Genomic DNA, 19,979 nt, shown 5'->3' on the forward strand with positions numbered 1-19,979 from the left:
ATCCTGTGGTCATATATTTAATGGAGAGTCTTCAATCCAAGCAAGATACTTTTTGCCTTAGCATTTCTGAAACATGCTCACCAATACATGAAAGCAAGATACAGAATTGTACATACAGCATGATCCTAATTTTGTTTAAAAATACATCAAGTCGGGCTTCCCTGGTGGCACAGTGGTTAAGAATCCGCCTGCCAATGCAGAGGACACAGGTTCGAGCCCTGGTCCGGGAAGATCCCACATGCCACAGAGCAACTAAGCCCGTGTGCCACAACTACTGAGACTGCGCTCTAGAGCCCACGAGCCACAACTACTGAGCCCATGTGCCACAACTACTGAAGCCTGCGCCCCTAGAGCCGTGCTCTGCAACAAGAGAAGCCACTGTAATGAGATGCCCACGCACCGCAACGAAGAGCAGCCCCCGCTCGCCACAACTAGAGAAAAGCCCGTGCGCAGCGATGAAGATCCAATGCAGCCAAAAATTAATTAATTAATTAATTAATTAAATTATAAGGTTTACAAAAAAAATACATCGAGTCATAGTCATACACATATGTATAGGAAAAGATGGAAAGAAGATACATCACACTGAGTTGTTATCCAAGGGTGGAGAGATATGGGAAGACTTATTTACTTCTTTGCACCTTCCTGTATTTTCTAAATTATTAATAGTCAACATGTGTTACTTTCATAATAAAAGATCAGTTAACATTTTAAAATTCTTCTTTCATTAAAACTTTTATTTTCACTTTGTTTTGATTATCAAAATCTTTATTTTAAAAAATATTCACTTTGTTTTATTAGCCATGTTGCTAAGATTTCAATTCCAAAGCTTAATTTTATGGTGAAAACTTTGAACAAAACTACTTTTTAAATATATGTGCTTCATACTAATTTTTTAAAAGATAATGAAATCCCATAATACCCAAATTAAGTTTGAACTTGAAACTAATTTACAACTATTTTCATAGGTAACTTACTTCTAGCACACAGTTTAAAGACTGCACCCTTCCCAATCTTTTAAAAATCCAGTTGACTGTTACCTCAGTTGTCCTGCTAGCTCAGGATCCTGTTTTTACCTGTAAATGGTTTTCAACAGTGGACAAATGGGTTGGAATAGGGAAGACCATTTTTAAAATGTGACAGCTTTGTCATTTATAACCTCAAGGCCCCTCCCATACTACCTATTTCTCTGTTGATCACATGGCCATGTGTCATGTTCTTACTGCATTTTCTCTTCATACTGGCAGATTTGGAGTTAAATGGGTTGGAGTCTGGAAATGGGGATGAGGAAGCAGTAGATCGAGAACCCCGGCGCTTGAGCAGCAGGCGTTCTGTCCTCACTAGCCCTGTAGCCAATGGGGTTAACCTGGATTATGATGGACTGGGCAAAACCTGCCGAAGTCTTCCAAGTCTGAAGAAAACTTTGTCTGGGGACTCATCCTCTGACTCTAGCCGGGGCTCCCACAATGGCCAAGTATGGGATCCCCAGTGTAGCCCCAGAAAGGACCGACAGGTGCATCTGACCCATTTTGAGCTTGAAGGCCTTCGTTGCCTTGTAGATAAATTGGAGTCTCTGCCACTGCACAAGAAATGTGTCCCTACAGGGATAGAAGACGAAGATGCTCTCATTGCTGATGTAAAGGTAAGGGGTTGGTTATTTTGCATGACAGCTATTGATCTGGCTAGGGCATTCAGTTTCTGGATTCTGAGAGAAAATTTGGGAGTTTTGGGTAATCTTGGTTCAGCGAGAAAGAAGTTAAGTGTGTGTGTGTGTGTGTGTGTGTGTGTGTGTGTGTGTTTGGACTGTACAGTGTTTCAATTCCTAGAATGAGGTTAGGTCCCTGTTATGAAAATACTAACATTTGTACGTTCAGTTAGGACTTAAATCTAGTCCTAAAAATGCTGATTTCAGGCTGACCCTAAAAAAAGGAAGAGCCCGAGAAAATGTTTGTATTAAGAAATGTTACTTTGAACTTAAGTTACACTAAGATAAAGAGGCCTATTTCAGAGCAAAAGTGGCCAATAACAATCTCTAGCAGTCTTACCCCAAGCAGATTTAGAGGAAAGAAATTGAAATGTTGGGTTATGTTGAGCATGTTTAACATATTTAGCTTCAAATTTATCTAGTATTAAGACTTAAATACATTGGGGCAACTTTTGAGAAGAGTGTCATTTTAAACATAATTCATCCTATTGCTATTTCAAGTTTCTTCTTGTTGTATATTTTTCTTCTTTCTCAATAAGTCTCCAAGCATTAGTAATCTTCAAAGCCCAGCCCAGCCCTCATATATTGGTCTCAAAGAAATGAGCTTATTTTTAAGGAATCCAGATTTGAGCTGTCTGAACTGGAGAGAGTTCTATTAAATCTTTCCTTATACATAAACATTGGGGACTTCCCTGGTGGTCTAGTGGTTAAGACTCTGCGCTGCCACTGCAGGGGGACATGGGTTAGATCCCTGGTCAGAGAACTAAGATCCCACATGCCACCCGGCACGGCCACACACACACACACACACACACACACACACACACACACAAAAGTAACCATTAATATGAACACCAAAAAGTCTTTAAGTCACTGTTTGGAATTATGTCTTGGATGCAGGGCATGGGTATGTGTATTAGAAAGTTAGTTCACCATTTGTAGTAAGTGTTATTTTTCAGACCTGTCATATAGATTGTTTTAAGCCACAGAAGAATTTATAAGGAATAATTTTAGTGACCTCAAGGAAGATGGGCAAAATATCTCATAGTACATCTTTTCCATTCCTGATTCCTGATTCAAGTTTTCCCTTGGCCACCACTAACCAACCAGCTGAGGTGCTCCCTACCTTCTGCCAGATACCTCAGGAAAGAATTCCAAAGACTGGGACAGGACCTAGACTTTTAATTTTTTTAATGTTTTCTTTCTTCGATTGACATTTTAATTATATCTTACTGTTTATGCATCTGTGAAGTGGTAAAAACTTTAAGAGACTAAAAGGGGTGGTACCCTAGTGAGGTTGGTCCTCTCCATAGTGATAGAAGCTAGACAGTTGGTTTTATAGTTTGGTTTTATACAGCTGTTCTAGACAAGGCAGGTGGTTATCATTGTGGCTTGTATTTATGGGAGGAAATAACAAAGTTCCAGGTGGGTGTGGTCCTATATCTGTCATGATTAATGTGCAGCAAAACAAACTTAGCCTACTTTTCCAGACTCACAAACCAGTTCCCAAACTCACTTCCCACCCCTGAGTGAACAAAGGGCACTTACATATTTTCTTTTCCATTGTGATGGGACGTGTATAATTATGTTTTCCTGAGAGTTTGAGTGTAACATCATCTTTTTTTATACAGAAGGTTCTCCTTTTTTTGGCTGCACCGCGCGGCTTTCACGATCTCAGTTCCCTGACCAATGATTGACCCCAGGTCACGGCAGTGGAAGCCTAGAATCCTAACCACTAGGCCACCAGGGAACTCCCCAGAAGTTTCTTTTTTCATGTAGCTATTCCATCATGGATGCATATAGGAAACATTAAACCGTGACTTTGGCGACTTATTAACTTGTATAATTGCCTTTAGGAACCCTAAGAAGAAAGATTTTTAAGTTTATCTCTCACTAATGTTCTTGTGGCCTGGGGAATCTGTATTTCTAATTCATGTAAAAGAAAAATATCTTTTTAATCCTAAAGGATGTCTATAGATGGATTTGATTTCATTGAATCCAGTTGTAGGAAGTCATATTATAATTCACTAACCAGTTGTACAGGTCAAATGTCATGATAGAAATACACAAACTCCCTTAACTAATGTAGTTAAATAAGGATATTTGCAGAGGCAGAGTGGTAGGGGAAAATGTAGAAAGATTTGTGTCAAATATTAAGCAGAGTAAAAGGAGGCAGCAAGAAAGGGAATGAGTTAAGAAGAACCATCTAAAGAGAACTCTTAACACTGTGAAAAGTGTCTAGAGAGAGCTTCCTGTTTATCAGGAATCGTGGAGAATCTGGCTGCCATTGCTCACTAAGACAGAGTGGCATAGAGACCAGAGCATGAGGAATGAGTGGCCCAGTAGGATGACTGCATAGACCGACAGTGTTTGAATTCTCCCTTCTCTTGTTTACCCAATACCATAGTCAACATGTAGCTGATAACAGAAGACAAAAGATTTAGAACCCAGTTCTGCAGGTAGTTTCACTTAAGATCAAACGGATTATTCCTACATTTGACCAGTTATATTTAATCTGAGCTTTAGATAACACTGAGTTTATGGCTTAAATACTTCGAGAATCTAAGCATCACCAAAAAGGAAAAAGCATTGGATTGGGTGGGTGCCGAATCACTGCCACAGCTGGAGACTGCAGTGCTAGAGAACTTGGTGCTGTGGTAGCACAGAAGGCTACACTGCAGCAAAGGACAAAAGCAAGCCCAGAGTTTACCCTTCCTGCAGAGAGAGGGATTGTTTCTTGTTGTAGCCTATGTGACTCTCACAAATAACTAGGAGAAGAGATGAGAGGAAAATTGGTGGATATCTCAAGACATCCATAATTACCTATTCCCTGAGAGAAAAGTCAATTTTACTGATGTGGTAAAAGGGCTTTGAAGATTCTAAAATGTTCTGCAGTGTTGAAGAAAGATCATGGAGTATAGAGTTTGAAGGGAATTAGATGAAAAATGAGGCATTAAAAAGTTTTGATTTATTGGCAGAGTTCAGGGGAAAGTAATGAGCGTGTGTAAAGTCCTATTTGGGAGGGGTGTGAGTAACCTTGGCTCCTAATCTAAAATTGAGAGGCCATGTCCTTGAGAAATGTTGACTAAAGAGGCAGGACCTGGAGCAGTATGTATAGTGCAATCCCATTAATGTAAGAAAAAGTGTCTTTGTTTGTATGTGCATTACAGCGGGGTTGGAGGGGGGCATATCAACTGCTGACAGTGCGTCATAGCAAGATGGTGGGAGTCAGCTGGAAGACTGAAGTTTTAATCAGACTTTACTGTTCTGTTTGTGTTTATTTTGGTAATAAAGGAGCTCTTAACGTATGTGTGTGTGTGTGTGTGTGTGTGTGTGTGTATTATATAAAGAAGCTTTTAATATATCAATACATTTGGCTGCCCAGCTCACTTAATGAAACAATTTCAGTGTTACTGAATATTTTTCTACTTTCCTATTTTCTCTAAAACCTTTTGATAAGCTTGGCAAACATGTGACTTTTGGGCAGGATACTAGATCTATAAAAGCATGTTTTCTCCTCTGTAAAATAACATCTACCTCAGTGGGGATGTTGTGAAAATTAATGATAATGTTAGTAAAGTACTTAATAAACAGTATCATTATTACAGAAAAAAATTAACTGTTACAGATCTATGAAATTCACTTATTCCACTAATGTGAATAATGCCTGCCTACTCTCTGCCAGGAACCAGGCTTAGAGTTGGTATAAATACGCGAACATACTGTGGACCAAACCCTCAGGGGGCTTACAGTCCAGTGGTGGAGCAGGCATTTTAAGTGGGCTAAGAAAGTAAGTGCCTTCTAGGTTTACAGGTGCTGGGCATGACACTGAGGGGCGGGTGGTCGATTCTGTTCTAAGGGAAGGAGGTGCCAGTCTTTTTAATTTACCAGTTAATAAACTTTCCTGTTAGATGATACAGATTGATTACTACAACATTATCTAAATGATGAAAGCTCTCAATTTATAAATTTGAAATTTTTTCTTTGTGGTACAATTGGCTACTGCTGCTCTGATCTAAGATTCTAACATTTTATTTTGTAACTGTGATGTAAAAATTTACACTAAGCTCCATCCCAGGAGTATGATGGGACTGAAGCAGAGAGTTACGGTTGTGAATAAATACAGAAACACTAATCAGAAATTTCCCTCATCTGACACTTTGGGAGTGATTCTGACACTAATAAAGAGAAGAGCTGATAGAGGACCCAGTGTAATTAGAACTTAGTCCATTAAGCCAGATGAGGAGGGAAAAAAAGAACTTGTATAAATAAAACTTCATTTGCAATTTTTACTGACAAGATATTTGTAATAATTCACATATTCTTACTGACTAAAAAGTTTTAAATAACTCAGCTCCAAGGCATATAGGTTAGGTTAAAATAGATACAATTATTTAAAAATATTTTCATTATATTCCTGTATTATATAATGTTATATTCTTATTCTCATCTTTGTTGCTCTTTTATTCTGAATTAATAAGAGAAAAAAATTAGGTCTTGTTTAATGTGTGATTTGAAAACTTACCTGGAGTGAGTTTCCTGTCTAGTTTTTGTCCTTTTCCGGTGGCCTTTAGAATTTCTGCTTGCTACAACTTGAACTTGTGTTTTGTTTTGTTTTGGAGTAACTTGTTTGTCAAGTATTTGTGCATACTTCATCATCCCTCTAGGTTAGATAACACTAAGACCAAAACAAGCATTTTCCAAGAAGACCTCTCACACCTGTTAAGGAAGGTTTTTCTAACATAATAGGCTAGGGACTTCCCAGGCAGTCCAGTGATTAAGACTAAATTACATAGGGTCTCTGAGTCTTAAGATAAAGTGCAAATGAGGTTTAGGATTAGAGTGACCATTCAAACATTTCCAGGAAGAGCTCCACAGAAGAGCACGAAAGTCCCTCCTTTTCCTTGGTAAACTACTGTAAAAATTAAAATATGCAGAGCCCGGCATCCAAAGCCCCAGGCCCCAGAGAGCCTATTAGGCCATTGCCTGCACCAGAAACTCACTGAAACAACTGTCCTGGAATAAGCGAGAATAAATAAGCATGTTTCCAGTGGTTAAGAGCTAGGTTCTCAGTGGCCTGAGATGTTTATTTCAAAGCAGCTTCTGTCATTTCCAAAAAAGCCAAGTTACATTTATTAGAGTCTAAAAATTACATAAATCTGGCCCCAATATATGGGACACTGTAGCCTGAGAGAGTGCTCATTCTGTCTGAGCTTAACCCTGACCGTGGATCGGTGCGTGGAGAGTGGGTGACACGTGTCACTCGAGTGGCCGTCAGAAGTGGCATGAAGGTGTCTGACAGGATGTGAGGCTGGCTGCTTCATCCAGGGAATATCAAGAAAGAGGCAGGCAGAACAGACAACTGGCATAGGCAGAGGAGATGTGCAGGAGTGCTGGTGCCCTGAGGGCGGGGTAGTCCAAGGGGCAGGGTCCCAGGAGACTGGCAGGTGTGGAGTTGGCAGCTGCACTTCCCCCTGGTTCCCTGTGCCTGGTTCCGAGGTAGGAGAGGTAGGAGAGTAAAGCTCCTTGACCTGAGATTGTGCCTCAGCTGGTCTGACTTGGTCACGAGGGAACTGCCAGCAGAGCTGCCCAGGCGGTTCTCTCACTGTGGGAGGCTCCCCGGGTGGTGAGCAGAGGCCGGGATCTGTTGTGGAAGTAGCTGATATTAAACAGACGTATTGTATTGAATACCTCAGTATTGGTTGAAATGTGTCATTCTGAAGGTTTTTCTGGGAACGTGTGCTGGTTATGGATTCTGGGCTGGGGGAGGGGCAGGTGAAGCAGGCCGGTTGTTCAGGGAGTGAAGGTAACTCCAGAGGAGCTCAGCTCTGGGGCCTGGCTCAGCTGCAGAGGCTGAACTTTGGGCGACTCGCTGTCTGCCTGAGAGCGGGGAGAGATCGGTGTGTGCAGCCAGTGAGAGCACCGGCTGTGACCATAAGAGGTGACCCTGGGGGGAAGGGTGTGGACCGAGGCAAGGACAAACGCGGGACCAGACTTGGAATGGGTTAAAGCCTTGCCTTTGCTGGCGCCTTCCGAAGTCAGCCAGCGAGAGCCCCGGGGGCCGGCCCTGGGTTCTCCTCTTGCGGTGACGGAGGGAGGGAGAAGGCGGGGCGTGGCCGGCTCACCTCCCCGGCGGGCTCTCCTCCAATCGCCGGGCAGAGAGCGCCTGCCCAGCACACCCCCTCCTGACTCTGCCGCAGGACGCTGGGCCCTCTGCTGGCTTGCTCACTAGAGCTCGGCTCCCCTCCTGCCATCTTCCGTTGCAAAGCATTTCTGGGAGCTGCATGTGGGTGACGCAGCAGCATTGTTCGCAGTCACAGGAAGCCGCGGCTGAGCTGAAGGGCTCGAGAAGGAGCTTAGAGCACTGCACGCCGCTCCCTCTGGGTAACCTGAAGGGGTTAGCCCGACTGTCCTGCCTTAGCTGCTCTGGGAGATTTCAGAATTTTCAAGTAAATTGGGATTTTTCCTAGAGGCAGAAAACCTAAGTCCTTCAGCACAACTTCCAATACAGAAAGCAAAACAAAGACGCTGGGGAAACTTCAACCAAGAGCCTCGGCAGCTCCAGAGCGACGAGAAACGCAAGGTCAGGCAGGCGGGCGGCAAACCCTTTCTGGTTCGGGGTGTATGTAACTGTAGGGACTTTGTCTTGGTGAAGAGGCAGAAGAACTGCCTGCCGAGCGAGTCCGGGACAATGCTTAGGTGTTGGTTGTGCCGTCACTGCACTTGTTCCCCTTCTGGTGGGATGTGCTTTCAAATTGGGTCGTTTGGCTTTTGGGAATCTTTTCCCCTTCTCTACTCAGGCGCCCGCGGTTCTCTTCCCCTTCCTGGGCTGTGTCGGGTGTGGGCTTGTGCTTGAACATTCTCTCGAATGCCAGGAGCCTAGATAGGCGTCAGCCTTTCCGCACTCCACCCCCGCTCCCTGTCCCAAACCCCCTCTGGTGAAGGGTGGTGGCTTCTTTATATGGTTTCTTGAAGGGCCTCAGCTGGAGTCTGCCTTTTTTGATGAAGGCAGGACGTGCTTGGTCGTGCTTGGTCGTATGGCCCCGGTGAAATAAGGCTTGGAAGGAAATCTGCATTTCCCTCCACACCCACACAGACCCTAGTAACTGAGTCGTGTATGTGTGAACAGCTGCCCCCCTCCACCCGCCCCGCACCCCAACACAGACACAGTTTCTCCACCTACCCTTCCCTGTCCCCCACAGAAGTCTTGCAGGTGGACTGCTCTTGGTGAATAGTTAGGTTCCTTTTCTACTCTTAAACAATTGCGGATCTTTCTGTGTAGTCTGTTTTGCTGAAAGTGGAAAGTCCCTGTTTGTGGACAGCTCAGTGCTCGCAGGCAGAGGAAATGGGCAGAGTCCTACTCCTCGGCAGTGCGAAGTGGGGGAGGGGAGCCATGCACTCCCTAGCACACATTTTGAATGGACCTGAATTTTTCACCCTGGGGAGATTAGGAGCCCGTACCAGAGCCTAGTCCCACGTGGCACTGCACCCCGCCTCTTCACCCCCACGCAGTGTGGTGCTAAGAGGAGGCTCCAGAATAGGGTGCCATAGCAACTCGAAGTAAATAAAACGTCTGCAAATGAAATCAGTTTGGGGGAGTGTGAGAGGCATCTGGAGCTTTGGCAAAGGGGATCATCGTGGAGGAGCTTCGTGGGTATGAGTTAAAGGGTCTTTCTGAGTCCCAACTCTGGATTTGGAGCATGATCCTTAGGTTAAGGATGAAAAAACTTGGTAGAGAAATGCCTCATGCTTCAAAAAGTCCTGGTCTCTAGGCACAGACCCCACAGGGTTAGGAGAATTATTATTAAAAATGGCCCAGGCATGCTGGCCTGTCCAGGATCAAAGTTTACTTTTCCCTGAAACAGTTAATATCCTGTATACACCTAAAGCAACCAGAAAGAAATTGTGTAACTTGTCTTCTGGATTTGTGTTTTTTTGCAGTTGCCATTGCTTTAGGGCTCATGAGGTCAGATGAGGAGGGATTTCGTTCTGCTAGAAGGTTTGGGACTCAGAAATTTCTGTCTAAAACGTAAAAGATTTGTTTCAAAATAACACTCAACTAGTGTGACTCACTTGAGTGGCAGTTTCTTACTGTAGAATTGTACCTGAAGTCATTCAAACTAGATTGGCTAAAGTCATGGGAACTATTGCCCCTAAGGTAGTTCCTGCTCCCCTTTATGGGAATAAAGGCAAATAACTCTGTGTGTGTGTGTGTGTGTGTGTGTGCGCGCGTGTGTGTGTGTGCGTGTGTGTGTGTGTGTGTGTGTGTGTGTGTGTGTGTGTGTAAGAGAGAGAGAGAGAGAGATTTGAGATTGAGATTTCTGTAATCAGCCTTAGAAGAACACAGCCCGGGGTTGAATCAAGACATTAAGACCCTGCTGTTCATATTATTAATTCAGTATTAGCCAATCCTTTTTTTTTTGCCACTTCGCCGATAACATCTGCGAAATGAAGGCAATATTTAAATACATGATAATACTCGTTAACTGGTGTAGAAGAGTAATGGGATGAGGTAAAGTTTTACTGTCATATATAGAACTGTGTGACAACACTTGTCACAGTGGTAGCATAAGTGGTTACAGTAAGTACACAAGTATGGGGTTGGAAGCAAAGGTAAATTTGAAGTCTTGATAGTACTGCACTCGTTTGAGTTCTTTTCCATCTTCGATTTCTTTTGCAGTGAGTCTCTCTCTATATGAAGGGAAAATATGGACGTTGCCAGCCTGCCCTTCACCTTGGTGCTTAGGGGGACTGAGGCTAAGTCTGGATGCTGTTAGGAGTGCTTGGCTCTCTGTTCACTATGTCCTTTTTTCCCCTCTTCTCTCCTGTCTTACCCTTAGATTTTGCTGGAGGAGCTTGCCAACAGTGATCCCAAGTTAGCCCTCACTGGAGTCCCTATTGTACAGTGGCCGAAAAGGGATAAGGTAAGAAATTATTCTTCAGGCTGCTGAAACATTTTGCTGGCTAACCATTACTGTTACTGGAAGAAAAAGAACAACTAGAGGCAGACAGCTTTGGTTGCATTAGTGTGAACTGACAGAAAATCATTACTCAGTTCTGTTTTGCCTCTTAAGTCAGGATAATTGGCTATCTTTGGAGGTGACTCTCTTAACGGAGCTGTCAAACTAGGAGACCTGCCTCCAGGTTCAGATGCCAAGAATGGATCAGTTCCTATCCTTCTGGCCCAGTGACTCAATTATTTTCATACATCTGATGTAAAACTAGTTAAAATAATTGTATATACATTTAAAAGGCTAGATGTCTATATTGGAGTGAGACCACACTCTCAAGTTTCCCCTTAATTTGGACTTTTCAGTATTGAATTGAAAAGAGAGGAAAGCAGTTACCCATTAGTTAGTAAATTGTCAGTTATGAATTTTCATGCCTCTTCAGTCAGGTCCTGTATAGTTTTTTCCCATATTGTCCTTTGTCAAGGTCAGTGATAGCATTCTGATCCTGGTCGTGAGTCTGGCAAATAAATTAGGCCCTTCTTTGGTTCCCTAGCTAAAACTTGCAGAGCCATCACATTCCAGGAACGTTTAGGCAGAATATAAAGGTGTGTATCTAAAAGATGTCTTTGAAGAAGACTTCCTCCTTCCTAAGTAGTGTCATCCCACTTGGCTCATGCATGGCCACATGGGACTGCCTCAGAACAGCATTTCTGGCCCTGGCTGTTGAGTGTTCTGTGTCAGAAAAGTACTTAAGGCACAGTGGGAAATTAAAGAAGTGGAAGACATAGTCCTTGTTCTTGAAAAGATAACCAGCAGGGTAAAATACAAGTGCTAAAATTATAAACATATACCTTAGAGATTTATTCCGCCCTTACCTATTATTGGAGTGTCTCCTGTGTACCAGGTTGTAGGCTTGGATTTGGAATAATAAAGAACAAGACTTGTCTCACCCTCAAGTAGTTTACTGTCTTCTTCAGGAATGTATTCTGAGTAGTAATATTCAGGATAAGGAAATATTAGAGTGCCCCTGGAATGACTTTGGTACATAGAAAGCTTCAGGGAAGGGTAGCTCAGCAGAGTGAGAGGGATGGGGCTGAAGTAGTCTGAAGGGATTAGCAAACTTTTTCCATAAAGATAATGTGTAGGTAATAAATATAATAAATAAAGATAATTTTTTTAGGTTTTGCAGGCCATACAGTCTGTTGCAGCTTCTCAGTTCTGCCACTGTGCTTGAAAGCACCCATGGACAAAACATAAACAACGGAACATGGTTTTGTTCCAATAAAATTTTATTTACAAAAACAGGCAGTGGGCGGTTTGCCCTCTGGCCATAGTTTGCCAAGCCGTGTAGTGATCTACCCCCTCCAGTCCTTAAAACTACCTGATATGTTTGACCTCACTGCTTTCTCTTTCTAGCTTAAATTCCCGACCCGGCCAAAGGTGCGGGTTCCTACCATCCCCATCACAAAGCCTCACACTATGAAACCAGCTCCACGGTTAACACCTGTGAGGCCAGCTGCTGCCTCCCCCATAGTGTCAGGAGCCAGGCGGAGACGAGTGCGATGTCGAAAATGCAAAGCCTGTGTGCAAGGAGAGTGTGGTGTCTGCCACTACTGCAGGGACATGAAGAAGTTTGGGGGCCCTGGTCGCATGAAGCAGTCCTGTGTTCTCCGGCAGTGCTTGGCAGTGAGTGATCTGCTGGGTAAAGAATATGGGGGAGGGGGGGTGGTACCAGGGGACCGAAATACACACAGTGTAGACTTCAGAGTTGGGAAGACAAGGTTTTGCTCTCTTTATGGCTTTCTTCATTTTGTCCCTTTTTTCTCTAGGTTTAGAAAGAAGGTATCTAATATTTAAAATAATCGAATTTAATCTTTCAGCCTTAGGCAGTTTTCAACTGAGGGACCAGCACTTGAAGGGCAAATCACTGCTGTCTGTCCCCTCTTTAAGTGGATTAGAAAGGAAGGACCTGAGAGGCCAAGGACAGGCCAACTGAAAATAAACTGATCTCTTTTGGTCTCTTGTCCTCAGCTAGTTGACTCTCCCCATTTTCTTCCTTAGCCATTTTTCCTGCCAAAACCTCTCTTCTCACCACCCAGTCTCTGTGCTCTCTAAGTGTTTACTAGAGAATTACAGGAACCAAATCGTCCATCTTTGGTTAAAGGGAAGCTGAAATGATAAGGATCTAAGCCTGCTCTTTTCTTGGTTTCTGTCTTTGTCCTCTTGTAGCCCAGACTGCCTCACTCAGTCACGTGTTCCCTCTGTGGAGAGGTGGATCAAAATGAGGAGACACAGGACTTTGAGAAGAAACTCATGGAATGCTGTGTCTGCAACGAGATTGTTCATCCTGGCTGCCTCCAGGTGAGGAGAGGCCTAAGGGGCCCATGAGGTCTCCGCTTATAGAATGTCTAAAGATACTGAGTGGAGCAGAGGAAAGTGGAACATCTGTCATGAGAGGCTGGCAGCATCCCTACTGTGGGCCATCAGCTGTGGGTCATGTAGTGGTCTAACATCTGCTCTTGATTCAGTGTCTGTATTCAATGTCAGGCACTGTGCTAGACCCTGAGGATAAACCGGTACACAAAATAGTCCTGGTTCCTACCCTCATGGAGCTTACAGTCTGGCCTCTGGTGGGTATGTTTGGAGTCCCCAGACCATCGTGGCATAGCCTAGTCTGTTTTGGAATGCCTCATGCCTTTAAGTGCCTCTGTTACATACTTCATTTTATCTCTGGATATTAGTTCCTGAAAGATGGTGAGAGTAATACTGTCAGCTAATATTTAATGTGTGTTCAGTCTGTATCAGGCTCGGTGCACACCCGGAGAGCTTTAAAAAAAAAAAAAATAGTAACAGGAATTCCCTGGTGGTCCAGTGGTCAAGACTCCGTACTTTCATTGCCGAGGGTCTGGGTTCAATCCCTGGTCAGGGAACTAACTAAGATCCCGCAAGCCGCACAGCACAGCCAAAAAAAAGTAGTTAGAAGGTTCAAAAAAAAGAAGGTTCAGACCTCAACCTCAGAGGTTGAGTCAACTCTTCTGTCATGGACTCTGGGCCCAGGCGTGTTCAAAAGCTCCCCAAGTGATTCTAATGTGCAGCCGGAGTGAAGAAGCACTCTTTTACATATACTCCCTTGTCTAATCTTTAAGACAGCCCTGTGAAGTTGGGTCTGACCTGTTTCTTCTTTAAGTTTTCTTTAAATCTAAAATGCATTGGTGCTGGTACTTTCTTGGTCTTCCTGAAGGTGTCAACTATGTCATGACTGCCACCTGGCTGACAGTGATTATAAGACACTGTTAATTGTGAGAAGCAGCCCAGTTTCAGAAGATTCAAACGTGAAAATATGCATCTTAGAGTTGATAAAATAAGGTATTATCTTCATGATGATGACAATGGTTAATACAAAGTGTTTACTACATGCCAGGCATTTTTCTAAACATTTTACATAGTACATAATTCATTTAATCCTTACCACTACCCTGTAAAATGGGTATTGTTATTTATCCTCACTTAACAGTTGAGTCACAGAGACCCCAAACCATAACTAAGTCTTAACCATTATGCCCCACTGTCAAGATCACACTGGCACTGTTTCTGTGTGTCCAGTTCGTTTTACAAAGTGGCATGAGACCCTCAGGAGAATGTATGTGTCAGGGGAAGAGACCCCAGATTGACCCAGACTCTTGGGAATCTTCTCTTGGAGTCTAAACTTGATCAGGTAACCAAGAGTGAGGATGGCCAGTTTCCCACTGTCTGGGAGTGAGGCCAGATGGTTCTCTATCTTTCTCCCCTGTGGACCGGTGTGTTTAAGAGTGGGTAACTCTTCCCAACCATGTGGCTGTGTTATTGTTTGATAAAGGAAACTTAAGAGACAGGTTGGGTTTTGTCTGTTTTTTAAATGAGACAGATTTTTAACATCGTTATCTGCCTACAGATGGATGGAGAGGGTTTGCTTAATGAGGAATTGCCAAATTGCTGGGAGTGTCCAAAGTGCTACCAGGAGGACAGCTCAGAGAAAACCCAGGTAAGGGAACTTTCTCCAATCTTGCACTGTGAGAAGGAAGGAAGCATCAAGCTCAGGATAACGTTTGCCTTTGCATCTTTATTTGCAAGATTATTTTTTATTCTGTTTTGTTTGCTATCTTTTTTTTTCCTTTGGTTAATTATATTTCTTTTGAGTTTTAAATTTTGTGGGTTTTTTTACTATTGAATATTGTTGGGGGTCTTGGGGGTCTGCAAATTCCTGAGGTTCTTTTACACTTTGGGGCCCTTGAAAAAGAGGAGCCACAGCTGGGCTGTTTGAAGAGGGAAATGAGGTGAGCTTGGGCTGCTCATGAGGAATGAAACTTGAGGGGAGGCAGTGACCCGAGTCAGCTGGTAAATACGGTGGTATACTGGAGTTTCCAGTTAGGCAGGTTTACATTTTTGTCATCTTCACCTTTGTGGCAGAAAACCCTGCCCTCGTGCCCAATTGTGTCCTACAGAGGCCGTCCCTCCTCTGGAGGGGATCAGTGCCATGACCTTGGCCCCAGGCTACTACTGTTGCTGGTCCAGTGGTCACCAGTAATGTCAAAGGACCAAAAAGACGCTGGTTACTCCAGCCAGGAAGGCAAGACCTGTTAAGGGCACATACAGAGGAGGCCGTTGGCTTCGTGTCAGTCATCCATGCCCTGGTGGATGATTCCAGGTACCCTGCGCAGGAGTAGGGACACGTTTCCTTGTTTTCTTTCTCTTTCTTCCCACTTAGGCACTGAGGTCATTGAATTTTCAGTCTAAATATCTTTGAGGGCAAAGATTTCTGGAGTTGACTAGTGCTAAAGTTCTCCTTATTCCAAGTTCTTATACTAGCAGCAAGTTCTTTTAGCAATAGCTTTTACATGTGTCTTCACTGGTGGTGGTGGTGGTGGTGGTGGGCGTGGTGGTGGTGGGCGCTTGCTGTAGCAGATGGATTGGCAGATACTTTAATATTACCTTCTAATGCATTGTAAAAGCCAGCACCCAAAAGTTGGTCATTCTCTTCCAACCATAGTGATCTAAGAAAATAAGGAGAAAAGGGAGCAGAATTGTTGCATAGGGACACAAAATGTCTCCTTAAAGCAAATCTGAACTACTGCTGTGATACCTAGTGGAGCACATTGGTTAGGCTTCATTGCAGCATAGCCAAGGTGGGCTTCAGGAAGGGACAAGTGACCGGTAAGCACAAGTGGCAGAGGGTGAGGTTGTGCTTTTTTTGTGAGATGTTGGCTTCACCAAACTTGAATTCCTCATTTTCATCCTGAGGAGATTCCTCTGGGAGCAGTGCAGTTTCTCGTTCTCAGCATAATCTCTCACCTGTGGTTGGTCTCCCGGGACAGCGTGAGGCACTGAGTGGAAGAAGCAGCCTGGTAGGGTCGAGCTTAGACCCTGGTAGAGCTAAAAGTCAGTAGTGTTTACTGCTATCACAATCAACATCCTAGTTCAAATATATATGTAGGCTGCTTTTCTTCCAACAGAAGCATCTCTTGGGTGTTTAAAATGGTCAGATGGCATAGGGGTAGAGTTGTGGCCTCTTTAAAGGATTTCTTTACCCAGGGAATTATAACCAAAAAATTGGGACAAGAGCTGAATAGGGCAGGCTATGGAATCATGCAGCCCAAATTTGGATCCCACTCCTCTGTACTTGGACACAGACCTTTCTGTCACAGGTAGATTTCCCAAGTGACCTATTTCGAGGGTTTTGCTCTGTAATCAGCTTTCTCCAGCACAGACGTGAGCTCAGTTGCTGATCCTGGCAGAGTCTAGATTGCAGACGGAGGAGATGACCACCCTGCAGCAGGTAGAGATCCCTTTCCCCGTAGAAAAGCAGTGGCCTGCCTTCTCGCTAGTCCTCTGAGAGCAACAGTGAGGTTGACCCTGTAAGTGTAGAGGGTTTTGAAGAAATGAGGCACTGATGTGGTGTTTGGGGGCCTGTTTTGCAGAAGCGGAAAATGGAAGAGAGTGACGAAGAATCCGTGCAAGCCAAAGTCCTGCGGCCCCTGCGGAGCTGCGACGAGCCCCTCACGCCCCCACCTCACTCGCCCACCTCCATGCTGCAGCTCATCCACGACCCGGCCTCCCCCCGGGGCGTGGTGACTCGTTCATCCCCTGGGGCCGGCCCCAGCGACCACCACAGTGCCAGCCGCGATGAGCGCTTCAAACGGCGGCAGTTGCTGCGGCTGCAGGCCACAGAGCGCACCATGGTACGGGAAAAGGAGAACAACCCCAGCGGCAAAAAGGAGCTGTCTGAAGTTGAGAAAGCCAAGATCCGGGGATCGTACCTCACTGTCACGCTACAGAGGCCCACCAAAGAGCTCCACGGGACATCCATTGTGCCCAAGCTGCAGGCCATCACGGCCTCCTCTGCCAACCTTCGCCATTCCCCCCGTGTGCTAGTGCAGCACTGCCCAGCCCGAACCCCCCAGCGTGGGGATGAGGAGGGGCTGGGGGGAGAGGAGGAGGAAGAGGAGGAGGAGGAGGAGGAAGATGACAGTGCAGAGGAGGGGGGTGCAGCCAGGCTGAATGGCCGGGGCAGTTGGGCTCAGGATGGAGACGAAAGCTGGATGCAGCGGGAGGTCTGGATGTCTGTCTTCCGCTACCTCAGCCGCAGAGAACTTTGTGAATGTATGCGAGTGTGCAAGACGTGGTATAAATGGTGAGCAGGGATACAGGGATCAGGAATAGGGGTACGGGAGTAGGTGGCAGGTTTCCATATGAGAACAGCATGTGTCTTGGCATCTGGAGGCTTGTCGGGTCCTAAAGGATTAAATCAACCCAGTCTGTTCCCCAGACGGTGGGTCCTGTTAAATATGTGGCCAGTTGTGCCTGCAGGTGTCATTGGGGAAATTTGGCCCTTTGCATCCTCTCCCTGCTACTTTCCCATCTCTCTTTACTGGACTTAAGGATGGATTTGTACATTTGGGCCTGGGGGATGGATTTGTAGTTTGTGCTAAAACTTCAGAGTCATAATCCCCCTACCCCCCAGTCAACTGAACTTGTTATACATTTGTTGAGAGCCTGTGATATGCCAGTCACTCTCCTGGTGCTGGTGACACAGATGACTGCTGTTAAGCCCCTGCCTCAGTTATGTCTCCATCTAATGAGAGAGGTATACATGCTTTTAAAACACTTTGAAGGTGCTCACAGGCTCAGAATTTGCCATAGTTTTAATTCTCATCCTCTAAACCTGGATCGGAATTCCTTTCTCCAGCAAGCAGTTCAGTGTTGAAGCTTCCTGAGACTTAGTTGTCCTTCTTAGTGAGACCTGCCATTTCTTCTCAAGTTAAACGTTAAGACAAGGGAGGGGGGGGATACCTAGAGGTGATAAAGATTTCCACTGGGCATTGTTTTCCTTTAAGCTCCTGGACCCTAGGACATATCCTTTATATCTGGGTCAAATCCCATTACAGTAGTTTTCAAAGTGTGATGCCTGGACCAGTGACATCACCTGGGACCTTGTTAGAAGTTCAGGTTTTCAGGGCCCATCTCAGACCTACTGAATCAGAACCTCGGGGGCGGGGCCAGGCAATCTGTTTTTAATAAATTCTCCACCAGGGGATTCTGATACACATTAAAGTTTGAGATCCCCTGCTCTATTGTAAGCAGCCTGTTTCTGCCATAGAAGTTTCATGTGCCATTGGTGAAGTTTTTTCAGTCTTTAAATAAAGACTCCATTCTTTGCAAACTTGAGTTTATTTCCCAAATCTGAATTAATATGTGATCTACCCAAATTCTCCTAATATTTCTCTTCGTAGGGCTAGTGGGCCTGCCTGGCTCTATCCCTCAGTTTCCAGGCCAAGCCACATAAGACTCGCATTATGTGCCGTCTCCTCTTCCCCTGCCAGCCAGACTCTGAGCCAGGCTGGGGAGCAGGAACTATAAAATATTAAACAGAAGCCTGCATGTTGCAGTGCTATTTGTGGCCTATGGACTTGTAGATTGCAGTGGAAGGGCAAGCCTCTCCTTTTCAGTTCTGGTCTGGACTGGCTAGAAAATGTAAAGATAGCACTGAAACCCAAGGGTGGTACAGGACTCTCCAGGCCTGATTTTAATAAAGAGCCTCTTTCGACCTGATACAGTAATGGCTCTTTGTGGAGCTCAAGGCAAAATGAACTGTGGATGTGCCACGTAGCGCCCTGCGTCTCAGGCAGCTGGGAGACACTGTGATGAGGGAGAGAGTAGAGGGAAGCCTAGTAGCTTCCAGCAGTTAAGAAGTCAAAAAACTTTTTGATGTTCCCTTATATATACTTTGATGGGAGCCGTACCATTTTAATGCAAATAAGGGGTTATAGTATATTGTTTCACTGTGTGTCCCTAACAATTGTGCTGTGTTCTCAGCCCATCCAGAGTAAATCAGGGTGAACTGGTCAAGTAATCCCTATTCTCTGAGGCAAAAAATGACAGGGCATGATCCTTGTATGCATGTAGAAGAATCTAGAGAAGGTGAATCCTCCAGGTGCTCTGCTTTTCCCAGAAGCCTCCAGCAGCCTGTGATGAAGTTCCTCTGACAAGGGACATCAGGTATTGACAGCTAGTTCTCTTTCCTTCTGTCACAGGTGCTGCGACAAGAGACTTTGGACAAAAATTGACTTGAGTAGGTGTAAGGCTATTGTACCCCAGGCTCTCAGTGGCATCATCAAGAGGCAGCCAGTTAGCCTCGACCTCAGTTGGACCAACATCTCCAAAAAACAACTGACGTGGCTCGTCAATAGGCTGCCAGGTGAGCAGCCCTGCGCTGTCCTTCCAAGGGCAGGCAGGGAAAGCTGCGTTGTTGGCAGCGCTTCTTAGAATTGCTTTAGGGCAATTTAGGGCAGCAGTCTGTGCCATTGTTGCCTCTCTGCTTAGCAAGACACTTAGCCTGGGCCATCTTAACTGCCAGTCCCCACGGTGCCACTCTGGACTGGCAGGCCAATCACTGCAGTAGACGATGAAGAGAACGGGATCAGGTGCTGCTGCCAGCCCTGCAGGTCTGCTCAGCATAGCCACTGAAGAGGAAATTTGAGTAAGATGTTGCCTTGATCAGCCCCTTGTAAGGCCTTGTTCCCTTAAGCATTTTGAGGTCTTGGATAAAGAGGAAGTCACTCACACTTCATGACTCTGGTAGGAACTAAGCAGTCCATTTTACCACCAGAGTTAGATGTAATTTAGGAAAGCATAGGAGTCTTTGAGCTGGATTACTAGAGTAAGATTAGGACATGGTCCCTCTCTCCATTAGACTGGGCATCTGTTTACCTTGATCTGATCAGCTGGTAGTTGAGGCTTTGGATGGGCTGGTAGAGTGTATTATTGCGTGTCTGTTTCCTTCCATTGCA

General features: G+C 44.9%; 1 protein-coding gene across 4 annotated transcripts in view; it reads left to right on the plus strand.

Moving 5' to 3' along the window:
* Positions 1-19,979, plus strand: part of KDM2A (lysine demethylase 2A) — a 103,595-nt gene that overhangs the window by 81,601 nt on the left and 2,015 nt on the right. For 3 of the 4 annotated variants that reach the window (XM_060019365.2, XM_060019364.2, XM_060019366.2), the window contains exons 12-18: positions 1,248-1,642; positions 10,546-10,629; positions 12,073-12,342; positions 12,886-13,017; positions 14,588-14,677; positions 16,611-17,323; positions 19,224-19,387. In XM_060019365.2, coding sequence (XP_059875348.1) covers positions 1,248-1,642; positions 10,546-10,629; positions 12,073-12,342; positions 12,886-13,017; positions 14,588-14,677; positions 16,611-17,323; positions 19,224-19,387 — 1,848 coding nt within the window. The remainder of the gene's footprint in view (positions 1-1,247; positions 1,643-10,545; positions 10,630-12,072; positions 12,343-12,885; positions 13,018-14,587; positions 14,678-16,610; positions 17,324-19,223; positions 19,388-19,979) is intronic. The other variant, XM_060019367.2, reaches the window with a different exon arrangement.

Source organism: Delphinus delphis, chromosome 8 (genome assembly GCF_949987515.2).
Source record: "Delphinus delphis chromosome 8, mDelDel1.2, whole genome shotgun sequence".
In the NCBI taxonomy this organism is placed as follows: domain Eukaryota; kingdom Metazoa; phylum Chordata; class Mammalia; order Artiodactyla; family Delphinidae; genus Delphinus; species Delphinus delphis.